General features: G+C 45.6%; 1 protein-coding gene across 1 annotated transcript; it reads left to right on the top strand.

Annotated features, from left to right (window-relative positions):
• The first annotated feature begins 4,872 nt into the window (after positions 1 to 4,872).
• tkt (transketolase) lies at positions 4,873 to 18,955 on the top strand. Its single transcript, NM_001140534.1, is given in 13 exon segments — positions 4,873 to 5,158; positions 9,408 to 9,525; positions 10,240 to 10,353; positions 10,659 to 10,756; positions 11,133 to 11,324; positions 11,466 to 11,593; positions 13,682 to 13,878; positions 14,085 to 14,249; positions 15,506 to 15,662; positions 16,666 to 16,796; positions 17,281 to 17,461; positions 17,801 to 17,920; positions 18,057 to 18,955. Coding segments are annotated over 13 exon segments (1,881 nt in total). The 5' UTR covers positions 4,873 to 5,051; the 3' UTR covers positions 18,230 to 18,955.
• The last annotated feature ends 8,031 nt before the right edge of the window (positions 18,956 to 26,986 follow it).

Below are 26,986 nucleotides of genomic sequence, written 5' to 3' on the forward strand. Positions count from 1 at the left end.
AGACTTATTTTTCTACTGTATTATTGACTGTAAGTTTGTTTTACTCCATGTGTAACTCTGTGTTGTTGTATGTTGTCGAACTGCTTTGCTTTATCTTGGCCAGGTCGCAATTGTAAATGAGAACTTGTTCTCAACTTGCCTACCTGGTTAAATAAAGGTGAAATAAAAAAATAAAAGTCTAGGTGCAAGATGTATCTAAACAGCTTCTATCCCGAAGCCATAAGACTCCTGAACATCTAATCAAATAGCTACTCTGTTACTATCTATGCATAGTCACTTTAATAATAACTCTACCTACATGTACATATTACCTCGACTAACCTGTGCCTCCGCATGTTGACTCTGTACCGTAATACCCTGTATATAGCCTCCACATTGACTCTGTACCGGTACCCCCTGTATATAGCCTCCACATTGACTCTGTACCGTAATACCTTGTATATAGCCTTCACTTTGACTCTGTACCGCAACACCCTGTATATAGCCTCCACTTTGACTCTGTACCGTAATACCCTGTATATAGCCTCCATTGTCTCTGTACCGTGACACCCTGTATATAGACTCCACATTGACTCTGTACCGTAATACCCTGTATATAGCCTCAACATTGACTCTGTACCGGTACCCCCCTGTATATAGCCTCCACATTGACTCTGTACCGTAATACCCTGTATATAGCCTCCACATTGACTCTGTATCGGTACCCCCTGTATATAGCCTCCACATTGACTCTGTACCATAACACCCTGTATATAGCCTCTACATTGACTCTGTACCGATACCCCCTGTAAATAGCCTCCACATTGACTCTGTACCGGTACCCCCTGTATATAGCCTCCACATTGACTCTGTACCGTAACACCCTGTATATAGCCTCCACATTGACTCTGTACCGGTACCCCCTGTATATAGCCTCCACATTGACTCTGTACCGTAACACCCTGTATATAGCCTCCACATTGACTCTGTACTGGTACCCCCTGTATATAGCCTCCACATTGACTCTGTACCGGTACCCCCTGTATATAGCCTCCACATTGACTCTGTACCGTAATACCCTGTATATAGCCTGCACATTGACTCTGTACTGGTACCCCTGTATATAGCCTCCACATTGACTCTGTACCGGTTCCCCCCTGTATATAGCCTCCACATTGACTCTGTACCGTACCCCCCTGTATATAGCCTCCACATTGACTCTGTACCAGTACCCCCTGTACATAGCCTCCACATTGACTCTGGTCCGTAACACCCTGTATATAGCCTCCACATTGACTCTGTACCGGTACCCCCTGTATATAGCCTCCACATTGACTCTGTACCGTAACACCCTGTATATAGCCTCCACATTGACTCTGTACCCTAACCCCCCTGTATATAGCCTCCACATTGACTCTGTACCGTACCCCCCTGTATATAGCCTCCACATTGACTCTGTACCGTACCCCCCCGTATATAGCCTCCACATTGACTCTGTACCCGTACCACCCTGTATATAGCCTCCACATTGACTCTGTACCGGTACCCCTGTATATAGCCTCCACATTGACTCTGTACCGGTTCCCCCCTGTATATAGCCTCCACATTGACTCTGTACCGTACCCCCTGTATATAGCCTCCACATTGACTCTGTACCGGTACCCCCTGTATATAGGCTCCACATTGACTCTGTACCGTAATACCCTGTATATAGCCTGCACATTGACTCTGTACTGGTACCCCTGTATATAGCCTCCACATTGACTCTGTACCGGTTCCCCCCTGTATATAGCCTCCACATTGACTCTGTACCGTACCCCCCTGTATATAGCCTCCACATTGACTCTGTACCGGCACCCCCTGTACATAGCCTCCACATTGACTCTGGTCCGTAACACCCTGTATATAGCCTCCACATTGACTCTGTACCGTAACACCCTGTATATAGCCTCCACATTGACTCTGTACCCTAACCCCCCTGTATATAGCCTCCACATTGACTCTGTACCGTACCCCCCCTGTATATAGCCTCCACATTGACTCTGTACCGTACCCCCCGTATATAGCCTCCACATTGACTCTGTACCCGTACCACCCTGTATATAGCCTCCACATTGACTCTGTACCGGTACCCCTGTATATAGCCTCCACATTGACTCTGTACCGGTTCCCCCCTGTATATAGCCTCCACATTGACTCTGTACCGTACCCCCTGTATATAGCCTCCACATTGACTCTGTACCGGTACCCCCTGTATATAGGCTCCACATTGACTCTGTACCGTAATACCCTGTATATGGCCTGCACATTGACTCTGTACTGGTACCCCTGTATATAGCCTCCACATTGACTCTGTACCGGTTCCCCCCTGTATATAGCCTCCACATTGACTCTGTACCGTACCCCCCTGTATATAGCCTCCACATTGACTCTGTACCGGTACCCCCTGTACATAGCCTCCACATTGACTCTGTACCGTAACACCCTGTATATAGCCTCCACATTGACTCTGTACCGGTACCCCCTGTATATAGCCTCCACATTGACTCTGTACCGTAACACCCTGTATATAGCCTCCACATTGACTCTGTACCCTAACCCCCCTGTATATAGCCTCCACATTGACTCTGTACCGTACCCCCCTGTATATAGCCTCCACATTGACTCTGTACCCGTACCACCCTGTATATAGCCTCCACATTGACTCTGTATCGGTACCCATGTATATAGCCTCCACATTGACTCTGTACCGGTTCCCCCCTGTATATAGCCTCCACATTGACTCTGTACCCGTACCACCCTGTATATAGCCTCCACATTGACTCTGTACCGGTACCCCCTGTATATAGCCTCCACATTGACTCTGTACCGGTACCCCCTGTTTATAGCCTCCACATTGACTCTGTACCAGTACCCCCTGTATATAGCCTCCACATTGACTCTGTACCGTACCCCCCTGTATATAGCCTCCACATTGACTCTGTACCGTACCCCCCTGTATATAGCCTCCACATTGACTCTGTACCCGTACCCTCTGTATATAGCCTCCACATTGACTCTGTACCGGTACCCCTGTATATAGCCTCCACATTGACTCTGTACCGGTTCCCCCCTGTATATAGCCTCCACATTGACTCTGTACCGTACCCCCTGTATATAGCCTGCACATTGACTCTGTACTGGTACCCCTGTATATAGCCTCCACATTGACTCTGTACCGGTTCCCCCCTGTATATAGCCTCCACATTGACTCTGTACCCGTACCACCCTGTATATAGCCTCCACATTGACTCTGTACCGGTACCCCCTGTATATAGCCTCCACATTGACTCTGTACCGGTACCCCCTGTATATAGCCTCCACATTGACTCTGTACCGTAACACCCTGTATATAGCCTCCACATTGACTCTGTACCTGTCACATCCTGACCAATATTTAGGTATTATATTTGGTCAGGACGTGGCAGAGGTATATTTGTTTTGTGTGTGGTGTAGTTGGGTGTGTTAGTTTTGGTATAGGTTCTAGGTTTGTTTTTCTATGTGTAGTTTTGGGTGCTGGACTCTCAATTGGAGGCAGGTGTTTCTAGTTGCCTCTGATTGGGAGTCCTATAAGTACGTGTGTGTTTGTTTGGTAGGTTGTGCGTAGTTGTATTTTGCACTGCGTTTATTCTGCCTGTAAAACTGTCACTAGTCTTTATTTGTTTTCTTGTTTTTTCTCCGTGTTCTCTTTATTCAATTAAATAATAAGATTAGCATTCACATCCCGGCTGCGTTTTGCTCTTTACAACCCAACGAACTCCGTGACAGTACCGTAATACCCTGTATATAGCCTCCACATTAACTCTGTACCGTAATACCCTGTATATAGTCTCCACATTAACTCTGTACCGTACCCCCCTGTATATAGCCTCGCTATTGTCATTTTACTACTCTTGAATTATGTGACTTTAATTTCTTTGTATTTATTTTTGTATTTACCTAACTGCATTGTTTGGTTAAGGGCTTGTAAGCATTTCACTGTAAGGTCTATCTATACCTGTTGTATTGGGTGCATGTGACAAATACGCTAAGATTTGTGCAAATTTATTTCTGTTTTTAATAAACATTGGAGACAAAATATAGTTTACATGTTGTCAACAACAAAACAATCTAAACTAGCCAGTATGTTTTGCCCCATAGTTGCGCACGTGTCGGTTGTGTTGCCAGACGAAAGGTATTACCTCATTGTTGGGTTAAGAGCAGGGTTTCCCAAACTCGGTCCTCTGGACCCCAAGGGATGCACGTTTTAGTTTTTGACCTAGCACTACACAAATAATAAATGAATCATCAAGCTTTGATTATTTGAATCAGCTATGTAGTGTTAGGGCAAAAACCAAAACGTGCACCACTCCCGAGGACCGAGTTTGGGGAAACACTGGTTTAGAGTTGGCCTAGTCTCTGGCCTAGTCTCTGGCCCAGTCTCTCTCAGGTTGCAACCCGTGTCTGGCCTAGTCTCTCTCAGGTTGCAACCCGTGTCTGGCCTAGTCTCTCTCAGGTTGCAACCCGTGTCTGGCCTAGTCTCTGGCCTAGTCTCTCTCAGGTTGCAACCCGTGTCTGGCCTAGTGTCTCTCTCAGGTTGCAACCCGTGTCTGGCCTAGTGTCTCTCTCAGGTTGCAACCCGTGTCTGGCCAAGTGTCTCTCTCAGGTTGCAACCCGTGTCTGGCCTAGTCTCTCTCAGGTTGCAACCCGTCTCTGGCCTAGTCTCTCAGGTTGAAACCCGTGTCTGGCTAAACGAATACCTCCACAAGTTGCGCGACCTGCTTTCCTCCAATGAGTGACTCCATTGGGCGTGTCCGCGGAGGGTGCAGATAAAGACGCCTCTCTCTTCCGGTTCTTCTCTTCGGTTACAGCTCCTCTCTTCCGGTTACCTCTCCTCCGGTTCCTCTCTTCGTTTTACACCGTTCATTCAGTCCCCTGCTAACTCGCACGGTTGATACACCGATTAATCAATTTTGTTAACTTCGACCGACACCCCGGGGAGAATATCCGTGCTAGTTATTTACCGACCCGGTGTCCGGTACCGTATCTCCAGCATGGCTAACTACCACAAACCGGACGAGAAGACGCTGCAGGGCCTGAAAGACATTGCTAACAAGTTACGGATCAACTCGGTCAAAGCAACATGCGCCTCCAACTCTGGGTACGTATTATATTTATTTTATTTCTGTAAAAAAGTGATGAGAAATAAGGTTTGAATGTTGATTAATGTAGTTTAGTTTAACTAGATTTAGACCTGCGTGGATGTGCTACACGTGTGGATTAGTATTTCCAAGCAGGCGGTTGTCGTTTTTTAACTAGATAAATAAAGCGGTTTCCTTCAGGTGTAAATGTTTTATTTATTTATTAGTGAAGTGTATTTTTATTTGACGTGGGGTGTACTACGGTAGCTAGCTAGCTAAAGGAGCTAACATTTGTTAGCTATAAATCTGCGTCAGAGAGTAATAAATACAAAAAGGACGTCGTTTTAATGACCGTAAATGTGGATTCACGCGATCATTTTAATCAACTTTAATCTAGATTAATTATAACTGGCATCATACCCGTGTTGAATATTTAGTTATTGTTTGTATTTTAGTTATGGCTAGGGCTTATATATATATATTAATTTTAGCACCGTTAATACAAGTCACGGAGAGACATGTGGTTGAGTTCAGTCTCTGATTTAAAGCTGCAGACCCACGTTCAGATTACCTCCTGGTAGCATGTTGAATGACAGATGGCCTCCTGGTAACACGTTGAATGACAGATGGCCTCCTGGTAACACGTTGAATGACAGATGGCCTCCTGGTAACACGTTGAGGGACAGATGGCCTCCTGGTAACACGTTGAGGGACAGATAAGGGTGTGGGTTTAGAAATGCCCTTTGACTCGTACAAACTCGCTTCCAACGTTAAATGTGCTTAGTCATGGACTAGCTCTGCTGCTGTAGTTTTAACCTGCAGTACAATAGGGACATTGACCTAAATGAAGACTGGGCAGAAGGGGGCCTCTCATTGCATAACTTATTGTGTTATTGCAAAACGTGGCAATATTTCAGCCAAATCAAAATAACCCTTTTTTGTTTTCCTTTCTGAGCATTATTGCTACACCATAGAAGCAGTTCTTTCTCAACATGACCTTTGGGAAAGTGTCTGTGGGCTGGAGAAGAAAGGGTCACTATACTAATGTGGTTGGGCTTGGTGTACCAAACTGCACCCTATTCCCTATGTGGGTAGTGCTCAACTTTTGGGCACTTTTTTTGTTTGTTCAAGTTGTGGCAGCCAAATCACCCATGGGCTAACAGTTGGAGGAACCATAAAGAAGGCATACTTGGCGACTGAGTTTATAAGACAAGACTATTTCCTTGTCGAACTTCCTCCTTACTGTCATGAATTCATGCCGTGTACACATGGGGTGCTCCTTTCTTTAAAAAAAGAGAGGCAACTTGCGTCTTGATACAGGAGAGGCTTGATGTGTCTTTGTTGTATCCAAGAAGCTTGATTTAGCCACTTAGCGAGCAAGTTAACAAACCAAATGCTTAGCTGGAGCCCAGAGCTGGATATAATTTATATGACACATCTTAGAGAGTTAACAGTCGCATAGCACCTGCAAAAAATATATTTATTATTATACAAAAGACATTAAATCATACCGTCGGTATGCTTAGTTAAAGAAAGGTTCACTAAAACAAATGTTTAAATATCCCAGTGTATCGCCCAAGCCTAATACACTGTCCAGGAAAGGGAACAAGTTTGAAGCATGGTGACCTACTGGTTATTGATAACTTCCTGGTTTTCAGTCAGTTGCTCACAGGGGAAACTAATAGCCTTACTTGGTAGAGTGGTTGATCTGGTTTATTTCAGTCTATCAAAACAAACAGGAGTATTTCAGGCCTGGCCATAACCTAACCCATTCTCATACTGTAGGATCATGGTGGCTGGAAACTTGATACTTTCTACGGCACTTGGATTTTTGTGAGCTGAAAATCTAAACTGCTTTAGACCTACCTAAATACTCAATCAGTTTTAAAATTTTTTTTTTTTTTTAAACGGGTGATAATACATGTGTACTTTGTCTAAACTTGTCAATTTCAGCAGGTTTCAGTCACTGGAAGATCTGCTTGGAGGTAAATGGTTGAATAGCATGCTGTCGTAGCTTTAATGTTGACACGGTGTGGTTCTGACGACACGGCGTGTTTTTTTTGCATACGATAACTACTACCTGTTTGTTCCAAATGACACACTATTCCCTCCCTATATAGTGCACTTTTGACCAGAGTCCTATTTTATTTAACCTCACTAGGGTCTGCTACTGTCCCACCTGGCCAACATCCAGTGAAATTGCAGAGCACCAAATTCAAAAAACAAATACTCATTATAAAAATTAATGAAACATACAAGTGTTATACATGGATTTAAAGATTGACTTCTTGTTAATCCAACCACGGTGTCAGATTTCAAAAAGGCTTCATGGTGAAAGCAAACCATGTGATTATCTGAGGACAGCGCCCAGCACACACAACATTACATACAGTAACCAGCCAAGTAGAGGAGTAACAAAAGTCAGAAATAGAGAAAATTAATCACTTACCTTTGATCTTCATATGGTTGCACTCAGACATTCATTTACTCAAATGTTAATTTTGTTTGAAAGTTTCTCTTTATATCCAAAAACCTCAGTTTTTGTTCGTTTTCTTCAGTAATCCTCTCAAACGCAGTCACAACAGGCAGACGAAAAATCCAAATAGTATCCGTAAAGTTCGTAGAAACATGTCAAACGATGTTTCTAATCAATCCTAAGGTTGTTTTTTAGCCTAAATAATCAATATTTCAACCGGACAATAACGTCGTCGATATAAAAGGTAAACAAAGGCGCACTCTCGGTCGCGCGCATGAAAAAGCTCTGACACTGCAGGGTCCAGTCATTCAGACTGGTCTTACTCCCTCATTTTTCAGAAAACAAGCCTGAAACAATTTCTAAAGACTGTTGACATCTAGTGGAAGCCATAGGAAGTGCAATTTGAGTCCTAAGTCAATGGATACTGTAAAGGCAGTCAATAGAAAACTACAAAACAAAACAAAAATCCCACTTCCTGGATGTCTTTTTCTCAGGTTTTTGCCTGCCAAATCAGTTCTGTTATACTCACAGACATTATTTTAACAGTTTTGGAAACTTTAGAGTTTTCGATCCAAATCTACCAATTATATGCATATCCTAGCTTCTGGGCCTGAGTAGCAGGCAGTTTACTTTCGGCACGCTTTTCATCTGGAGGTGAAAATAGTGCCCCCTACCCTAGAGAAATTAACCAGGCTAGTCAATTACAAACCTTCTTATTTACAGTGATCTCCTGGCATCAGACAAGGCCTCCTATGGGGACAGGGCTGGTATATTTACATTTAAGTAATTTAGCAGATGCTCTTATCCAGAGCGACTTACAAATTGGTGCATTCACCTTATGATATCCAGTGGAACAACCACTTTACAATAGTGCATCTAAATATTTTATGGGGTGGGGGGGTTAAAAGGATTACTTCATCCTATCCCAGGTATTCCTTAAAGAGGTGGGGTTTCAGGTGTCTACGGAAGGTGGTGATTGACTCCGCTGTCCTGGCGTCGTGAGGGAGCTTGTTCCACCATTGGGGTGCCAGAGCAGCGAACAGTTTTGACTGGGCTGAGCGGGAACTGTGCTTCCTCAGAGGTAGGGGGGCCAGCAGGCCAGAGGTGGATGAACGCAGTGCCCTTGTTTGGGTGTAGGGCCTGATTAGAGCCTGAATGTACGGAGGTGCCGTTCCCCTCACAGCTCCGTAGGCAAGCACCATGGTCTTGTAGCGGATGCGAGCTTCAACTGGAAGCCAGTGGAGAGAGTAATACAAAACGGACAACAGACTGGCGACCGCACAACAGCAGACCGTGGATTGTGTGTTTTTGAAGTAGAACATGATTCCTTGCATGAAACAACTAATTGGCTCAACCTGGGGGAATATTCCAGATGGTTTAACAAATATCAGCACCTTTGCATATCCGTTGAAGAGGAGTGGGATAACATTCCACAGTCAACAGCCTGATCAACTCAATGTCGACGGAGATGTCAATGTTATTCCCCCTCACTTTGAAATCCATAGATTTAAGGCCTAATAAATTTTCAATTGAATGATTTCCTTTATGAACTGTCTTTTTTTTAATGGTTTCGTTTTTGTGTAACTGTCAGGTGAACATTTTTAATACAGATCCTCAGAATGCTGTGTGACATGCATGTGAGTGGATTCACAAATTAACAGCTGCTTAAAGGCAACTGTTACTGACAACCTGCTCTCAATGCCCGTCCCTTCTCTCTCTCTCCCCCCGTCCCTTCTCTCTCGCTCTGCCGGGCCCGTCTCTCTCTCGATCTCTCGATCTCACCCTGTTTCCAGTCATCCCACCACATGTTGCAGTGCAGCAGAGCTCATGTCCGTGTTGTTCTTCCATACGATGCGTTACAAAGCCTCTGACCCACGCAACCAATGTAACGACCGCTTCGTACTTTCCAAGGTGAGTCTGCATTCACACCCTCTACTAGGACTGACCCCCATCTGTTCGCTGCTGAATTACTGCCCTTTTCCCCTGGCCATGTTGCTATGTGCATAATAGCAAAGTTAACCAGCGTATTGGTGTTGAGAACAATGCGGCGGAGTTAGGACATTTTAGTCATTTTAGCAGACGCTCTTATCCAGAGCGACTTACAGTAGAGTGCATACATTTTTTTACATACTGGCCCCCCCGTGGGTATCGAACCCACAACCCTGGCGTTGCAAGCGCCATGCTCTACCAACTGAGCTACAGTGGGACAAGAACAGCCCTTGCCTTAGTTGTCTTAAGAAAATTGAGAGGATACCACAAGTTAATTAGGTCTATAATCAATAGTCTGTTAAATGTGCCTGGCTTTATAAATCATCTCTGTTGAAATATGACAGATCCTACTTGTTTGAGTTTAATAAAGTTTCCCATTCTGTTCTTTTTAGTCTTTGCTATGCTCTAGGAAAGGCGTAAACTCTTTATTTTTTTATATGTAAAAATGATTTAAATCATTTGGTCAATAGAACAGACTATCAGTCGACCCAAGAGATTGTTTTGTTGGGCAGCCGTATGTTCTACACACCTGCTCGCTGTCCACACTGCTCACCTGTCTGTTCTTTCAAATTGCACTACATTTCCCAAGCACTCTCTGAGTCTTGTACTGTTCTCTGATTGGCTGTTTTCCTCCAGGGTCATGCTGCACCAATCCTGTACGCTGCCTGGGCAGAGGCGGGCTTTGTGAAGGAGGCTGACCTGATTAACCTTAGGAAGATAGACTCTGACCTGGAGGGTCACCCCACACCTGTAAGTAACCCCTGACCCCCACAACTGTGAGCAACCTGTAACCCCTGACCCCCACAACTGTGAGCAACCTGTAACCCCTGACCCCACAACTGTAAGCAACCTGTAACCCCTGACCCCCACAACTGTATCTAACCTTTAACCCCATTGAAGAGTTGTTCATTAGGCTCAAAACAGAAAACTGACTGAAACGGGGGAGGGACAAACCTGGACTTGTCACTAAGAAACAATATTTTGAAGCGTTTTCAGTTGCATGCCCTAATGAACGTGACCCGGCTCAGGTTTGACTAACTCCAACTGTTCTACAGAAACTGGAGTTTGTTGACGTGGCAACGGGGTCTCTGGGACAGGGGCTGGGGGCCGCCTGCGGGATGGCTTACACCGGGAAACACTTCGACAAGTCCAGGTACACACACACACACATCCTCCGAAGCTGTGACGCTATCCCACAAAGTACCTCTCACCCAGCAGTGATGTTCTAGGAAGGTCAAAGGTCACTCAGACAGGTGTTGACAGTTTAACACTGCCTTGTGTTCAGCGATATGTACTGGAAGGCTTTGGAGCACTTGTTGGTTGCTTTAACACAATGAAAGCTTAGTCTCTCAGTACGGTCTCTCACTCTGGCTGCGACTGCAGTGGCTCTGGCTGTAACATCTTGTGTTCAATGAGATGGAAATGTGTTATAGAGCTGTCTGTGAATTTGGTTAGAGCACCCAAAGTTACATTGTATCTTTTTATTAATTTTTTTAAATGAAAATGTAACTATTGTAATGTGTCCCTAGTTACCGTCTGTACTGCATGCTGGGTGACGGGGAGTGTTCCGAGGGGGCTGTCTGGGAGGCCATGGCGTTTGGTTCCCACTACAACCTGGATAACCTGGTTGCTATTATCGACGCTAACCGTCTGGGACAGAGTGAAGCTGCTCCTCTCAAACACGACATGGACGTGTACCGCAAACGCTGCGAAGCGTTCGGGTCAGTACCTTCCGCTCTTCCTCACATCTGTGGTCTAATCGGGGTCTCATCCCAACTCTCCTCCTACTGTCCTTTTTTTTTCTCTTTTCTACCAGGGGTCACGCTGTTTTGTGTTTTAACCCGGTCTTTCTCCATATCTAGGTGGAACACGTATGTAGTGGATGGTCATGACGTTGAGGAGCTGTGTAAAGCGTTGTGGCAGGCCCAGCAGGTGAAGGGAAAACCCACTATGATCATTGCCAAGACCTTCAAGGGTAGAGGACTCAAAGGTAGATGGAGATGGGAGGGGTGTAGTAACCAGGAACTAAACAGAAGTAAACGGGCCAAAACCCAAAAGGGACTAATCTGAATTTGTTCAATAAGAAATGCTAGTTTTAATTTGAATGTTTTTGCAACGTTGTGCACTAATGAATACACCCAGTACTGCAATTCCACAGGCTGTATTTAACCCTTTCACACGTACCACCACAGGTTGTATTTAACCTCTCTGGGATATGTGGGACGTTAGTGTCAGCCAGTGAAATAGCAGGGCGCCAAATTCAAAACAACAAAAATCTCATAATTAAAATTCCTCAAACATACAAGTATTATACACCATTTTAAAGATGTACCTCTCATTAATCCAACCACAGTGTCCGATTTTCAAAAAGGCTTTACGGAGAAAGCACACCTTGCGAAAAACATACAGCCATTTTCCAGCCAAAGAGAGGAGTCACAAAAAGCAGAAATAGAGAGAAAATTAATCACTAACCTTTGATCTTCATCAGATGGCACTCATAGGACTTCATGTTACACAATACATGTTTTGTTCGATAAAGTTCATATTTATACCCAAAAGTCTGTTTACATTAGCGCGTTATGTTCAGTAATGTTTTGCCTACAAAACATCCAGTGATTTTGGTCTTCCCTGTGGCTCAGTTGGTAGAGCATGGTGTTTGCAACGCCAGGGTTGTGGGTTCAATTCCCACGGGGGGCCAGTACAAAAAAAAAGGTATGAAATATATGCATTCACTACTGTAAGTCGCTCTGGATAAAAGCGTCTGCTAAATTACTAAAATGTAAATGTAATTTTGCAGGGAGTCAGATCAATTTACAGAAATACTCATCATAAACGTTGATATAAGATACAAGTGTTTTACATAGAATTAAAGATGCACTTCTCCTTAATGCAACCACTGTCAGATTTCAAAAAAGCTTTACGGCGAAAGCACACCATGCGATAATCTAAGTACAGCGCTCAGACACCAAAACAAGCCATACAGATACCCGCCATGTTGTGGAGTCAGAAATAGCGTTATAAATATTCACTTACCTCTGATCTTCATCGGAATGCACTCCCAGGAATCCCAGTTCCACAATAAATGTTTGTTTTTGTTCGATAAAGTTCATCTTTATGTCCAAATACCTCCATTTTGTTCGCGTTTAGTCCAGCATGCCAAATTCACAAAGCGCGTGCGTTTAGTCCAGACAAAGTCAAAATAGTTCCATTACAGTTCGTAGAAACATGTCAAACGATGTATACAATCAATCTTTAGGATGTTTTTATCATAAATCTTCAATAATATTCCAACCGGACAATTCCTTTGTCTTCAGAAATGAAAAGGAACTCAGCTCGGTCTCACGGCCGCGCGCATGACTGAGCTCATGCCAATTTTCCAGACACCTGATTCCAATAGCTCTTATTCTCTCCCTATTCACAGTAGAAGCCTGAAACAATGTTTTAAAGACTGTTGGCATCTAGTGGAAGCCTTAGGAAGTGCAATATGACCCCACAGACACTGTATATTGGAGAGGCAATCACTTGAAAAACTACAAACCTCAGATTTCCCACTTCCTGGTTGGAATTTTCTCAGGTTTTTGCCTGCCATATGAGTTCTGTTATACTCAGACATCATACGAACAGTTTTAGAAACTTCAGTGTTTTCTATCCAAATATACTAATTATATGCATATTCTGGGCCTGAGTAGCAGGCAGTTTACTTTGGGCACGTCAGTCATCCAAGCTACTCAATACTGCCCCCCTTTCCCAAAGAAGTTAACACTTTCACACGTACCATCACAGGTTGTATTTAAAGACTGAAGGCTCTGGCTGCAACAGAATCTAATTACCTCTAGATAATGTAGTTTGTTAGATAATTTAACAGAATCTAATATCTAGATAATGTAGTTAGTTTGTTAGATAATATAACAAACTAACTACATTATCTATAGATCATTAGATTCTGTTATATTATCTAACAGAGTCTAATGATCTCTAGATAATGTAGTTGGATAATATAACAGAGTCTAATGACCTCTAGATAATATAAGTTTCCCTGATGCGGTAAATGACCTGTTGCCCCATCTCCCTCCTCCAGGCATAGAGAACATGGATAACTGGCATGGGAAGCCCATGCCTAAGGACCGGGCCGAGGTGCTCATTAAAGACTTGGAGGCTCAGATTCAGAACCCCAACAAGACCATCTGCCCCGAGCTACCCAACGAAGATACCGCCCCCGCTGACCTTTCACCTATCACCCTGCCTAGCCCTCCCAATTACAAGATAGGAGACAAGGTACACACACCGCTGACCTTTCACCCTGCCTAGCCCTTCTTACTAGAAGACTGGAGACAAGTTACACGCAGTGCAGACCTATCGCCTGCCTACAATATCAGGGACACGCCCCCCCCCTCTGACTCATGTCCACATGTTTAACTTTAGCTGTAGGCTCCTGGGTAACACTTCCTGTCTTCCATTCTCTCCTCTCTCTCTCCCCCTAGGTGGCTACTCGTAAGGCGTATGGCGTGGCCCTGGCTAAACTGGGTCAGTCCAGTCAGAGAGTGGTGGCTCTGGACGCTGACATGAAGAACTCTACCTTCTCTGAGATGTTTCACAAGGCCTTCCCTGAACGCTTCGTGGAGTGCTTCATCGCTGAACAAAATATGGTGAGGAGAGGCTCTGACTACTAAACTGGACTTGCATACCCCAAAGGCCTTCTCAAAAGTACCCACATGTCCTGATTGGATCTTAAGGCCACATAATATTGGTACTGCTGGCAGAATGATCACGTTTTACTTGGCACGTTCTTCGTAGACCACCGGTGTCGACTAACTCTGCATTGTTGGAAAAGGACCCATTATTTTATATATATAATATTAGTGTGACAAGAAATGAATACAGTGGATAACGAGTAGAAAATAACATGGCTGTATACAGGAAGTGTGAAAATAACATGGCTATATACAGGAAGTAGAAAATAACATGGCTGTATACAGGGAGTATGAAAATGACAGGGCTGTATACAGGGAGTATGAAAATGACAGGGCTGTATACAGGGAGTATGAAAATGACAGGGTTGTATACAGGGAGTATGAAAATGACAGGGCTGTATACATACATACATGCATGCATGCATACAGGGAGTATGTAGAAAATAACAGGGCTGTAACGTCGAGTGGCGCAGCGGTCTAAGGCACTGCATCTCTGCTAGAGGCGTCACTACAGACCCTGGTTCGATTCCAGGCTGTATCACAACCAGGCGTGAACCTGGAGTCCCATAGGACGACTCACAATTGGCCCAGCGTCGTCCGGGGTAGGCCGTCATTGTTAATAAGAATTTGTTCTTAACTGACTTAGTTAAATTTAATAAAAATATAGATTTTTTGGGGGGGGCCTTCCTTTAACATAGCCTGGTATAGAGGTCCTGATTGGCAGGGAGCTCAGCCAAGCAGTGATGCAGCCAGTCAAGATGCTCTCAATGGTGTAGCTGTAGAACTTATTGACGATCTGAGGGCCCATAACAAATATTTACGGCCTCTTGAGGGGGAAGATTGTCTTCTGTTGGGACGAATTGGAGTGGGTTTGGGGTGATGGGGGGGGGGGGGTTGACGTGAGCCATGACCGGCCTTTCAAAGGGTTTCATGGTTTACAGATGTGAGGGCTACGGTGCCAAAGTCCTTTAGACTGTTGAAACATGTCGGTATTGTAGGCTGAGTCAAGGAGATGTTGAAAATGTCAAGACACCTGCCAGCTGGTCAGCGCTGTCCTCATCCTGGTAATCTGTCCAAGTAATACTGTTAAACATTTATCCTTCCACTATTAGTGCCAGATATATTGACCTTTTCTGGAATTACAATGCAATTTTTAAATTTTTTTTATTAAATGATCCCTTTTTTTCATGAAATATATATTTTCTCTGTAGGTGAGCGTGGCGATCGGCTGTGCCACACGGGACCGCACGGTGGCGTTCGCCAGCACCTTCGCTGCCTTCCTGTCCCGGGCTTACGACCATATCAGAATGGCTGCCGTCTCCGAGTCTAACATCAACCTGGCAGGGTCACACTGTGGAGTCTCTATTGGTCAGTACTACTGTCTAATCTCACCTATTTATTTTTTTCTCTTTCGTTCGGTACTTTTTTGCATTTTATTTTAGTTTTATTATTATAATTTTTTTATATACTTTTTTTTTTTTTTTTTTTTTAAAGAATTCCCCCCTTCCCTCCCAATCAAACTCCTTCTTTCAATAACCAATCACACTCCAATTCCCTGTCCCTTGGGCATACTGCCAAATTCTCTAAAACGACGTTTTTTGTCTGCTTACGGTAGAGAATAATTCTCAGACATCGGCTCTTGTGGACGTTTTTGATCATGAAAAATAAAATGTGTATAAATGAATCCATAATTGGACGGTGTAATGTGGATCAGGGAGAGCAAGAGGGACTTCAGTTAGAGGTAGCTCTTCTGAAAGTGGGGTTACAGGGCATGTCTTCTCTCCACTAGTTCCAGGAAATTATTCAGTTCCCTACCCTGTTGTATGTAACAAGGCAAGCTTCATTTTGTGGTGAATGAACATAGCTACGATCGGACGGGGCCTTCCCTCACCTTTTGCCACCGAAACGGTGAGCCTTTTGAAAATCAAATTGTGTCAAGCCGCCCTCTGGGCGTAAGGAAGGCGTCAAGCCAGACTTTCTTCAGAGTTTTATTTGCCCATATAGTCTGTTTATAAACTAATATACTTTTTAATGTAATTGGTATTAAAGAAAATAAATACCAAAAACTTTGGGAGCCATGTCATTCTAGGGGTTTGTTCTACCTGTTAAGATTTTATGGGATGTTAAATCTGCTTTCATATTAGGTAATGGAATGAATTTATTAGTCATTAATTAATCACTAGTGTTTTGTGGTCCACTTAAAGTAGAGGGACTTATTCCTATTGCCATTATTTCATTTTTCCCACGTACATTTTTGAGTATTCTGAAAATTTTTAACAGATCATCTGCAAGTGATTTTAGTTTATATTCATGTTTACTGATGCCTGTTACGTTACTTCCTGTTTGCTGTTACATTACTTCCGGCCCTCAGGTGAGGATGGCCCCTCCCAGATGGCATTGGAAGACATCGCCATGTTCCGCGCTATCCCAACATGCACGCTGTTCTACCCCAGTGACGGCGTCTCCACCGAGAGGTCTGTGGAACTGGCTGCTAACACCAAGGTCAGAACCTCGTTTTCCCCGGGGGATGGACGGGTTGGGTGGGCGGTGTGACTGAACCCCAGGGGGGGACGGGCGGTGTGACTGAACCCCAGGGGGGGACGGGCGGTGTGACTGAACCCCAGGGGGGGACGGGCGGTGTGACTGAACCCCAGGGGGGACGGGCGGTGTGACTGAACCCCAGGGGGGACGGGCGGTGTGACTGAACCCCAGGGGGGACGGGCGGTGTGACTGAACCCCGGGGGCGGGCGGTGTGACTGAACCCCGGGGGCGGGCGGTGTGACTGAACCCCGGGGGCGGGCGGTGTGACTGAACCCCGGGGGACGGGCGGTGTGACTGAACCCCGGGGGCGGCGGTGTGACTGAACCCCGGGGGGACGGCGGTGTGACTGAACCCCGGGGGTGTGACTGAACCGGAGGGGGGGCGGTGTGACTGAACCCCGGGGGGACGAGCGGTATGAACTAAGCCTTTTATGTTTCTGTTCCAGGGAATCTGTTTCCTCCGCCTCACCAGACCAGAACTAAAGGTGATCTACGACCCCGACGAGAAGTTCGAGGTGGGCGTGGCCAAGGTGGTGCGTCAGTCCGACAGCGACAAGGTGACGGTGATTGGAGCTGGAGTGACTCTGCATGAAGCCCTGACGGCCGCTGACCAGCTGGCCAGCGAGGGTAAGAGCGCCTCCTGGTGGCCTGGATTTAACCTTAACGTTTTTATTCCTTAAATGTCCCAACAGCCAGAGATTGATGTTGTATAATTATTCAAGTCAAAGTAATTGTTCTTGTTGTATGAATTCAGAACTTGATTTTTTTTTTTTTTGTGTCTCAATGCAGTATCTTCATTTATTTTTATATAATCCAAATTCAGAATATTATTTGTTTTCTTCCACTAACTAGTTTCTGATGGATCAGCTCTTTCTGAATGTCCAGTAGTTCACTAAATGTGGTAAAACAATAACAAATGCTATTTTGATGAGGAAGAATTACGGCTCATTAGTTGTGTGTGTGTAGGAGTGAACATCCGTGTGATTGACCCGTTCACCATCAAGCCCCTGGATGCCGCCACCATCCTATCGAGCGCCCGAGCCACCGGCGGGAGAATCATCACAGTAGAGGATCACTACAGAGAGGGTGAGGACATGTCTGTTAACTGTTTGTGCTTCGGCGTGGCGGCCCTCTGGGGGTGGGACGGCGTGGCGGCCCTCTGGGGGTGGGACGGCGTGGCGGCCCTCGGGGGTGGTCTAACCCCCTCTTCCTCTGTCACCAGGTGGTCTGGGGGAGGCGGTGCTGTCTGCGGTGGGGGAGGAGCCTGGTATCATGGTGACGCGCCTGGCGGTGAACCGTATACCCCGGAGTGGAAAACCTCAGGAGCTCCTGGACCTGTACGGCATCAGCGCCAAACACATCGCTAACGCCGTGCGCCAGACCTTCGCTAACTGAAAACGGCTTAATGGCCCTGGTTTAAAGTAGTGTACTATAGAGGGTGACATTTGGGATATACACAACTCTTCTCTCTGACCTGTCGTCTCCCCCTCCCTCTCTGACCTGTCGTCTCCCCCCCTCCCTCTCTGACCTGTCGTCTCCCCCCCTCCCTCTCTGACCTGTTGTCGTCACCCCTCCCTCTCTCTGCAGTCTGGGGTGAAATGACACCTCTGTTCTGAACCTTTCTCCACCCTCCCTTCTCCTTATTCTACCATTTCTATTGAAGATGAATTGTGTATTTGTCAGATTCCTTCGTACCCATTATTCTGTATCGCTCTTCATTCCAGCATCTTTATTTTCTCTTTCCATTCCAACCACATTCCATGTATTGTAATTGTTCCAAACCACCTGTTTGCTCGTTCAGTCACATCACTGACCTCTTCCTGTTTCTCCGTGGCACACCGCCATCTTGGTTTCTCATTGAGCCAGCATGGTGTCCAACCACTTGCTTGTAATGGCCTTTTATTTTTCACTGATGCAGGGAATTCACATTTTGACGGACCAGAGTTGTAATGACTTACAAAAGAGCTGAATTTAAACTGCTATATAATAGTGTTCTCCTGACCTGTTGGTATCTGACCTTGGTTTCTTCATGTCTGTTATTGCTGCTGTGTTAGCCAGGCCCTGTCAACTCATGGTTGGTTTGCATTGCCGTTGTTACGCTGAAATAAAAACCTGACCCAATGTTACTTGTCTTTTGTAAAAACATTTTGAATGTGTTGACTTACTTGGACTGAGGTGTAGGGATGTTGAATATCCTACGTGTGTGTGTGGACACCCCTTCTGTTTCAGCCACATCCATTGCTGACAGGTGTAGAAATCCAGCACACAGCCATGCAGTCTCCATAGACAAACATTGGCAGTAGCCTAGTGGTTAAGAGCGTTAGGCCAGTAACTGAAAGGTTAATGGATTGAATCCCCTGAGCTGATGTAACCGATGTGAAATGGCTGGTTAGTTAGCGGTGGTGCGCGCTAATAGCGTTTCAATCAGTGACGTCACTCACTCTGAGACTTGAAGTAGGGTTTCCCCTTGCGTTGCAAGGGCCGCGGCTTTTGTGGCGCGATGGGTAACGATGCTTCGTGGGGTGTCAGTTGTTGATGTGTGCAGAGGGTCCCTGGTTCGAGCCCGGGTTGGGGCGAAGAGAGGGACGGATCCTACACTGACAAGGTAAAAAATGTCGTTCTGCCCCTGAACAAGGCAGTTTAACCCACTGTTCCCCGGTAGGTCGTCATTGTAAATAAGAACTTGTTCTTAAGACTTGCCTCGTTAAATAAATTACAAAAAAAAAAACATACTGAAGAGCTCGGTGACTTTTAACATGGTGCCGTCGTAGGCTGACACCTTTACAAGTCAGTCAGTAAAACTTCTGCCCTGTTAGTTGACCTGGGCAACTCTAAGTGCTGTTGTGAAGCGGAAAGTTCTAGGGAGCAACAACGACTGAGCGACATTGTAGACCACACGATCACAAAACGGGACGGCTGGAGCGTGTAAATAATTGTCTGTCCTCTGTTGCAACAGACTAGGGAGTTCCAAACTGCCTCTGGAAGCAAATGTCGGCACAATAACTGTTCGTTGGGAGCGTCATTGAAACGGGTTTGCATGGCAGAGCAGCTGCACGCAAGCCTAAGATCACCATGCGTAATGCCAAGCGTTGGGTGGAGTGGTGTAAAGCTCACCGCCATTGGACACTAGAGCGGTGGAAATGTGTTCTCTGGAGTGATGAATCACGCTTCATCTGGCAGTCAGGATGTACAAATCTGGGTTTGGCGGATGCCTGGAACGCTACCTGCATAATGGTCTGGGGCTGTTTTTTCATGTTTCAGGCCCCTTCGTTCCAGTGAGGGGAAATCTCAACGCTACAGCAAACAATGATATTCTAAACTATTTTTGTTTTCTTTGTTTTCTGGCATCTGCCAAACCCATATGTCCAGACTGCTAGATGGTGAAGCGTGATTCATGACTCGAGCCAACGCTTGGCATAGCGCATGGTGATCTTAGGCTTGTGTGCGGCTGCTCGGCCATGGAAACCCATTTCATGAAGCTCCTGATGAACAGTTGAAATTTCATTGGTCACATACACATATTTAGCGGGTGTAGGGGAAATGCTGGTGTTCCTAGCTCCAAGTGAGTGTTGCAACCGAAGACAGAAGATTTTTACAGGTTTCTGCGGTCCTGTTGGGAGCTTGTGGCCTACCACTTCACAGCTGAGCTGTTGTTGCTCCTAGACGTTTCCACTTCAGAATAACAGCACTTACAGTTGACCAGGGCAGAAATTTGAACTGACTTGTTGGAAAGGTGGCATCCTATGATGGTGCCATGTTGAAAGTCACTGAGCTCTTCAGTAAAGCCCTTTTACGGCCACTGTTTGTCTATGGAGATTGCATGGCTGTGTGCTAGATTTTTTTTTTACACCTGTCAACAACGGGTGTGGCTGAAATAACCTTATCCACTAATTTGAAGGGGTGTCCACATACTTTGGTGTGTGTGTGTATATATAGTGTAATTGTACTGCAGCTAGACAGCTACGAGTTCTTCAAATTTAGTACTATATCCACAGATTTCTGAATGATGATTGAATTTACATTATAACCTGGATGGCTTGAGCTCTGAATGCTGATTTGCTGACAGCCGTGGTATACCAGACTATATACCACAGGTATGACTAGGGTTGTTACGGTGACCGTATGACCGCCATACCGGCGGTCACGTGTCATGAAGGCAGTCAAATTCCAGGTGACCGTTTTAGTCACGGTAACTAAGCTTTTCCAAGCTCTGATGGTCATTAGTAACCTACCAAACTAGCTAACTGCCTGGTACTCAGCACTCTATTGTCCCTCTAATCACTCTGACATCAATGTAATTGAAAATCAAATCAAAGAAGGGCACGACGGCCACTGGCCGAAAAATACTTTTTTGTTGTTTTTAGGGTGCAAGGGTGCGTTAAGGCCACAAAGCGGATGCCACCGTGAAATTCTAGGCATTATCAAGTGCTTTTCAAATTGTGAATATCAGTGACTTTTTTTGCATAGACTGTACACACTACATCAAAGCAGAGCTCATGCCTTTCAAATCATCATTAGAACCTCATCATACAGCCTTACAATGTATTAAAAATCTAAACATATAGTCCAACGTCTGTAGAACAACTAAAGTTACATTAATAACTCTAAATTTACCATATAGGAGGACCTATTTCTTTGTTAACCGCTCAACACAGAATAGCTGTATGTGTTGTGGTGGCTAATTTCTGCATTACCAAATGAGGAGAAACAAATTTCACACACCAGTCAGAGTTATACTTATAACTACATCTTTAATAAGAGCTTTGCATTAGCAATGACTTTCAATGATTCACCATTTCTGATGAAACCATTGAAAAGTGACAACACAAAAATACATAGATCTTTTATAGCCAAGATACACCCCTCTCAACCTACATGACGAACCACAGATCTTAGGAACAATCCACAACGGAAAACTTTATAATGAAAGGAGTATCCCATAGCCAGATAACATTCGCTATAAATGATCGTTCAGTTTGGTCCCTGAGACGAGGTTCTAATCTCGTTCCTGGTACTTCATAGCACAAAAACATTACCTCATGTTATCTGGAACGTTCTTATCACCCATAGACATCATAACACTGACAGAGGAGATTTATCTCACAGAGGCCCATCCTCAGTAAAACACACACACACAATAGATAACAGAATACTTTATTCTGTCGAATAAAACAACCATTATAATACAATACATGCATTATAACAATCTTGCAGTTTTCCACGACAGTGAGCACTCCCTCAAATCGTTTGGAGAAAATATCCTTTCTATTTTATTCAGCTATGTTCATTTATATTCTTCATACAATAAAATAAAATATTTCCACGGAATTCTAAGCAAATCTTGTTTGCTAAATTAACTAGTGTAGCTCCACAGCCATATGGCACAGCCACATCAGGACCTGCTAAATGAACTAGTGTAGTCCACAGCCACATCAGGACCTGCTAAATGAACTAGTGTAGTCCACAGCCACATCAGGACCTGCTAAATGAACTAGTGTCGCCTCACAGCCACATCAGGACCTAACATAAGGACAACTCAAAGTATTACATTTGTCATTTAGCAGACGCTCTTATCCAGAGCGACTTACAAATTGGTGCATTCACCTTATGATATCCAGTGGAACAACCACTTTACAATAGTGCGTCTAAATCTTTTAAGGGGGGGGGGGTTAGAAGGATTACTTTATCCTATCCTAGGTATTCCTTAAAGAGGTGGGGTTTCAGGTGTCTCCGGAAGGTGGTGATTGACTCCGCTGTCCTGGCGTCGTGAGGGAGCTTGTTCCACCATTGGGGTGCCAGAGCAGCGAACAGTTTTGACTGGGCTGAGCGGGAACTGTGCTTCCTCAGAGGTAGGGGGCCAGCAGGCCAGAGGTGGATGAACGCAGTGCCCTTGTTTGGGTGTAGGGCCTGATCAGAGCCTGAAGGTATGGAGGTGCCGTTCCCTTCACAGCTCCGTAGGCAATCACCATGGTCTTGTAGCGGATGCGAGCTTCAACTGGAAGCCAGTGGAGAGAGCGGAGGAGCGGGGTGACGTGAGAGAACTTGGGAAGGTTGAACACCAGACGGGCTGCGGCGTTCTGGATGAGTTGTAGGGGTTTAATGGCACAGGCAGGGAGCCCAGCCAACAGCGAGTTGCAGTAATCCAGACGGGAGATGACAAGTGCCTGGATTAGGACCTGCGCCGCTTCCTGTGTGAGGCAGGGTCGTACTCTGCAAATGTTGTAGAGCATGAACCTACAGGATCGGGTCACTGCCTTGATGTTAGTGGAGAACGACAGGGTGTTGTCCAGGATCACGCCAAGGTTCTTAGCACTCTGGGAGGAGGACACAAGGGAGTTGTCAACCGTGATGGCGAGATCATGGAACGGGCAGTCCTTCCCCGGGAGGAAGAGCAGCTCCGTCTTGCCGAGGTTCAGCTTGAGCTGGTGATCCGTCATCCACACTGATATGTCTGACAGACATGCAGAGATGCGATTCGCCGCCTGGTTATCAGAAGGGGGAAAGGAGAAGATTAATTGTGTTTCGTCTGCATAGCAATGATAGGAGAGACCATGTGAGGATATGACAGAGCCAAGTGACTTGGTGTATAGCGAGAATAGGAGAGGGCCTAGAACAGAGCCCTGGGGGACACCAGTGGTGAGAGCGCATGGTGCGGAGACAGATTCTCGCCACGCCACCTGGTAGGAGCGACCTGTCAGGTAGGACGCAATCCAAGCGTGGGCCGCGCCGGAGATGCCCAACTCGGAGAGGGTGGAGAGGAGGATCTGATGCTTCACAGTATCAAAGGCAGCAGATAGGTCTAGAAGGATGAGAGCAGAGGAGAGAGAGTTAGCTTTAGCAGTGCGGAGAGCCTCCGTGACACAGAGAAGAGCAGTCTCAGTTGAATGCCCAGTCTTGAAACCTGACTGATTAGGATCAAGAAGGTCATTCTGAGAGAGATAGCAGGAGAGCTGGCCAAGGACGGCACGTTCAAGAGTTTTGGAGAGAAAAGAAAGAAGGGATACTGGTCTGTAGTTGTTGACATCGGATGGATCGAGTGTAGGTTTTTTCAGAAGGGGTGCAACTCTCGCTCTCTTGAAAACGGAAGGGACGTAGCCAGCGGTCAAGGATGAGTTGATGAGCGAGGTGAGGTAGGGGAGAAGGTCTCCGGAAATGGTCTGGAAAAGAGAGGAGGGGATAGGGTCAAGTGGGCAGGTTGTTGGGCGGCCGGCCGTCACAAGACGCGAGATTTCATCTGGAGAGAGAGGGGAGAAAGAGGTCAAAGCACAGGGTAGGGCAGTGTGAGCAGGACCAGCGGTGACGTTTGACTTAGCAAACGAGGATCGGATATCGTCAACCTTCTTTTCAAAATGGTTGACGAAGTCATCCGCAGAGAGGGAGGAGGGGGGGAGGAGGTTTCAGGAGGGAGGAGAAGGTAGCAAAGAGCTTCCTAGGGTTAGAGGCAGATGCTTGGAATTTAGAGTGGTAGAAAGTGGCTTTAGCAGCAGAGACAGAAGAGGAGAATGTAGAGAGGAGGGAGTGAAAGGATGCCAGGTCCGCAGGGGAGGCGAGTTTTCCTCCATTTCCGCTCGGCTGCCCGGAGCCCTGTTCTGTGAGCTCGTAGTGAGTCGTCGAGCCACGGAGCAGGAGGGGAGGACCGAGCCGGCCTGGAGGATAGGGGACAGAGAAAATCAAAGGATGCAGAAAGGGAGGAGAGGAGGGTTGAGGAGGCAGAATCAGGAGATAGGTTGGAGAAGGTTTGAGCAGAGGGAAGAGATGATAGGATGGAAGAGGAGAGAGTAGCGGGAGAGAGAGAGCGAAGGTTGGGACAGCGCAATACCATCCGAGTAGGGGCAGAGTGAGAGGTGTTGGATGAGAGCAAGAGGGAAAAGGATACAAGGTAGTGGTCGGAGATTTGGAGGGGAGTTGCAATGAGATTAGTGGAAGAACAGCATCTAGTAAAGATGAGGTCAAGCGTATTGCCTGCCTTGTGAGTAGGGGGGGAAGGTGAGAGGGTGAGGTCAAAAGAGGAGAGGAGTGGAAAGAAGGAGGCAGAGAGGAATGAGTCAAAGATAGACGTGGGAGGTTAAAGTCACCCAGAACTGTGAGAGGTGAGCCATCCTCAGGAAAGGAACTTATCAAGGCGTCAAGCTCATTGATGAACTCTCCAAGGGAACCTGGAGGGCGATAAATGATAAGGATGTTAAGCTTGAAAGGGCTGGTAACTGTGACAGCATGGAATTCAAATGAGGAGATAGACAGATGGGTCAGGGGAGAAAGAGAGAATGTCCACTTGGGAGAGATGAGGATTCCAGTGCCACCACCCCGCTGGCTCGATGCTCTAGGGGTATGCGAGAACACGTGGGCAGACGAAGAGAGAGCAGTAGGAGTAGCAGTGTTATCTGTGGTAATCCATGTTTCCGTCAGCGCCAGGAAGTCTAGGGACTGGAGGGTAGCATAGGCTGAGATGAGTATGTTATTCTGTTCTTCTGAAATAGACTACATTTTCTTCATATCATACTTCTTTAGATCTGCCTAAATAATATATTTACTGTGAAGATGTAGGCTATATTACATGGATTTATATATATTTATTGTGAAGATGTAGGATACATGGATTTATTAGACTTGTGTAGATGTTCCAACGGTCTGCATCTACGGCTTGTAGTCTGCGTGGAAGCCAGGACATGATAAACGTGTTTATGTTAATTAACGGGCAACTACAGTGAGACCGACAGTTATTTGCTTGACACTCACCAGCTGACAAAATATTGTGACCGCCACAGCCCTATTTTTACTGCTCTAAATTACGTTGGTAACCAGTTTATAATAGCAATAAGGCACCTGAGGGCGGTATCCAGGCACTCCGCGTTGCATCGTGCCTAAGAACAGCCCTTAGCCGTGGTATATTGGCCATATACCACAAACCCCTCGGGACTTATTGCTTAAATATACAAGGGGTTGGCAACTAGGTTTGGCCCCCAGACAATTTTTTTCCTGAGCTTGTAGCTTGTTGGCGGGCCAGAACATAATTAGCCTGTTAGCAAATAGCCTACTAGCTGCCTAATTCATAGCCCTACACTACACATTTAACATGTCGTTAGTGGACTAATCGATTCAATGACAAAACATTATAATTTAGATATGATTACAGTACTATAGGCCCTGTATTTGTTTTCTCAGTAAAATCCCAAACGGCTCTATTAAGAGCCTTTCCAACTCTATTAAAATATATGAATCTTACCCTATTTCTCCAATTCCAAACGAGTTTGTCTTGTTCGCATTAAAACGGTTCGCTGTTTGCAAATAATTCAATTGTGAGATGTCATTATGAATCATAAGCATGGTACTTTCAGAAGTGGATTTTCCACCCCAGACACCAGGCCTGTCAAACAGGTAAGTTATGCTTGATCCTAAAATGTGGTCGGAGGCTTTGTATGGAGGGTGTGACGCACTTGCGGAGTCTTCCGCCAAAATCAAGATATTTCCCACATCCCTGTGCGGCTCTAAAATGTAAGTAAACAATCCAGAGGGCTTCGTACTGCTCGCCACTGACATGATTGGTTGACGGTAGGTGGGGGCGGTACGTCCAGGTATAAACACAAACTCACTTCCTTGTAATGAAATGGCTACTCGGACTATTTTGATTTGATGTGACCTCTTCTCTGACCCCGCTAAGTGCAAGAAGTATGAATGTCCTGGAGTCTACAGAGGATCACTTGAGACATCAGATTGGGGCCGGCAGGGTAGCCTAGTGGTTAGAGCGTTGGATTAGTATCCGAAAGGTTGCAAGATCAAATCCCCCGAGCTGTCAAGGTACAAAATCTGTTGTTCTGCCCCTGAACAAGGCAGTTAACCCACTGTTCCTAGGCCGTCATTGTAAATAAGAATTTGTTTTTAACTAACTTGCCTGATTAAATAAAGGTACAATGAAATGTGTCAGACAGGCACCATTTCAGACACTCAGTCTATGCCCCAAACTGCACCATATTCCCTACATAGTGCCATAGGGCTCTGGTCTAAAGTAGTGCACTATATAGGGAATAGGGTTCCACAGGGCTCTGGTCTAAAGTAGTGCACTATATAGGGAAGAGGGTGCCATTTCAGACAGTCTTTTCTCTCTGTAGGGCATCAAAGGCATTGTCGTGGAAATTCATACTGAGAGAGACTTGG

Source organism: Salmo salar, chromosome ssa13, assembly GCF_905237065.1.
Source record: "Salmo salar chromosome ssa13, Ssal_v3.1, whole genome shotgun sequence".
NCBI classification, from domain to species: domain Eukaryota; kingdom Metazoa; phylum Chordata; class Actinopteri; order Salmoniformes; family Salmonidae; genus Salmo; species Salmo salar.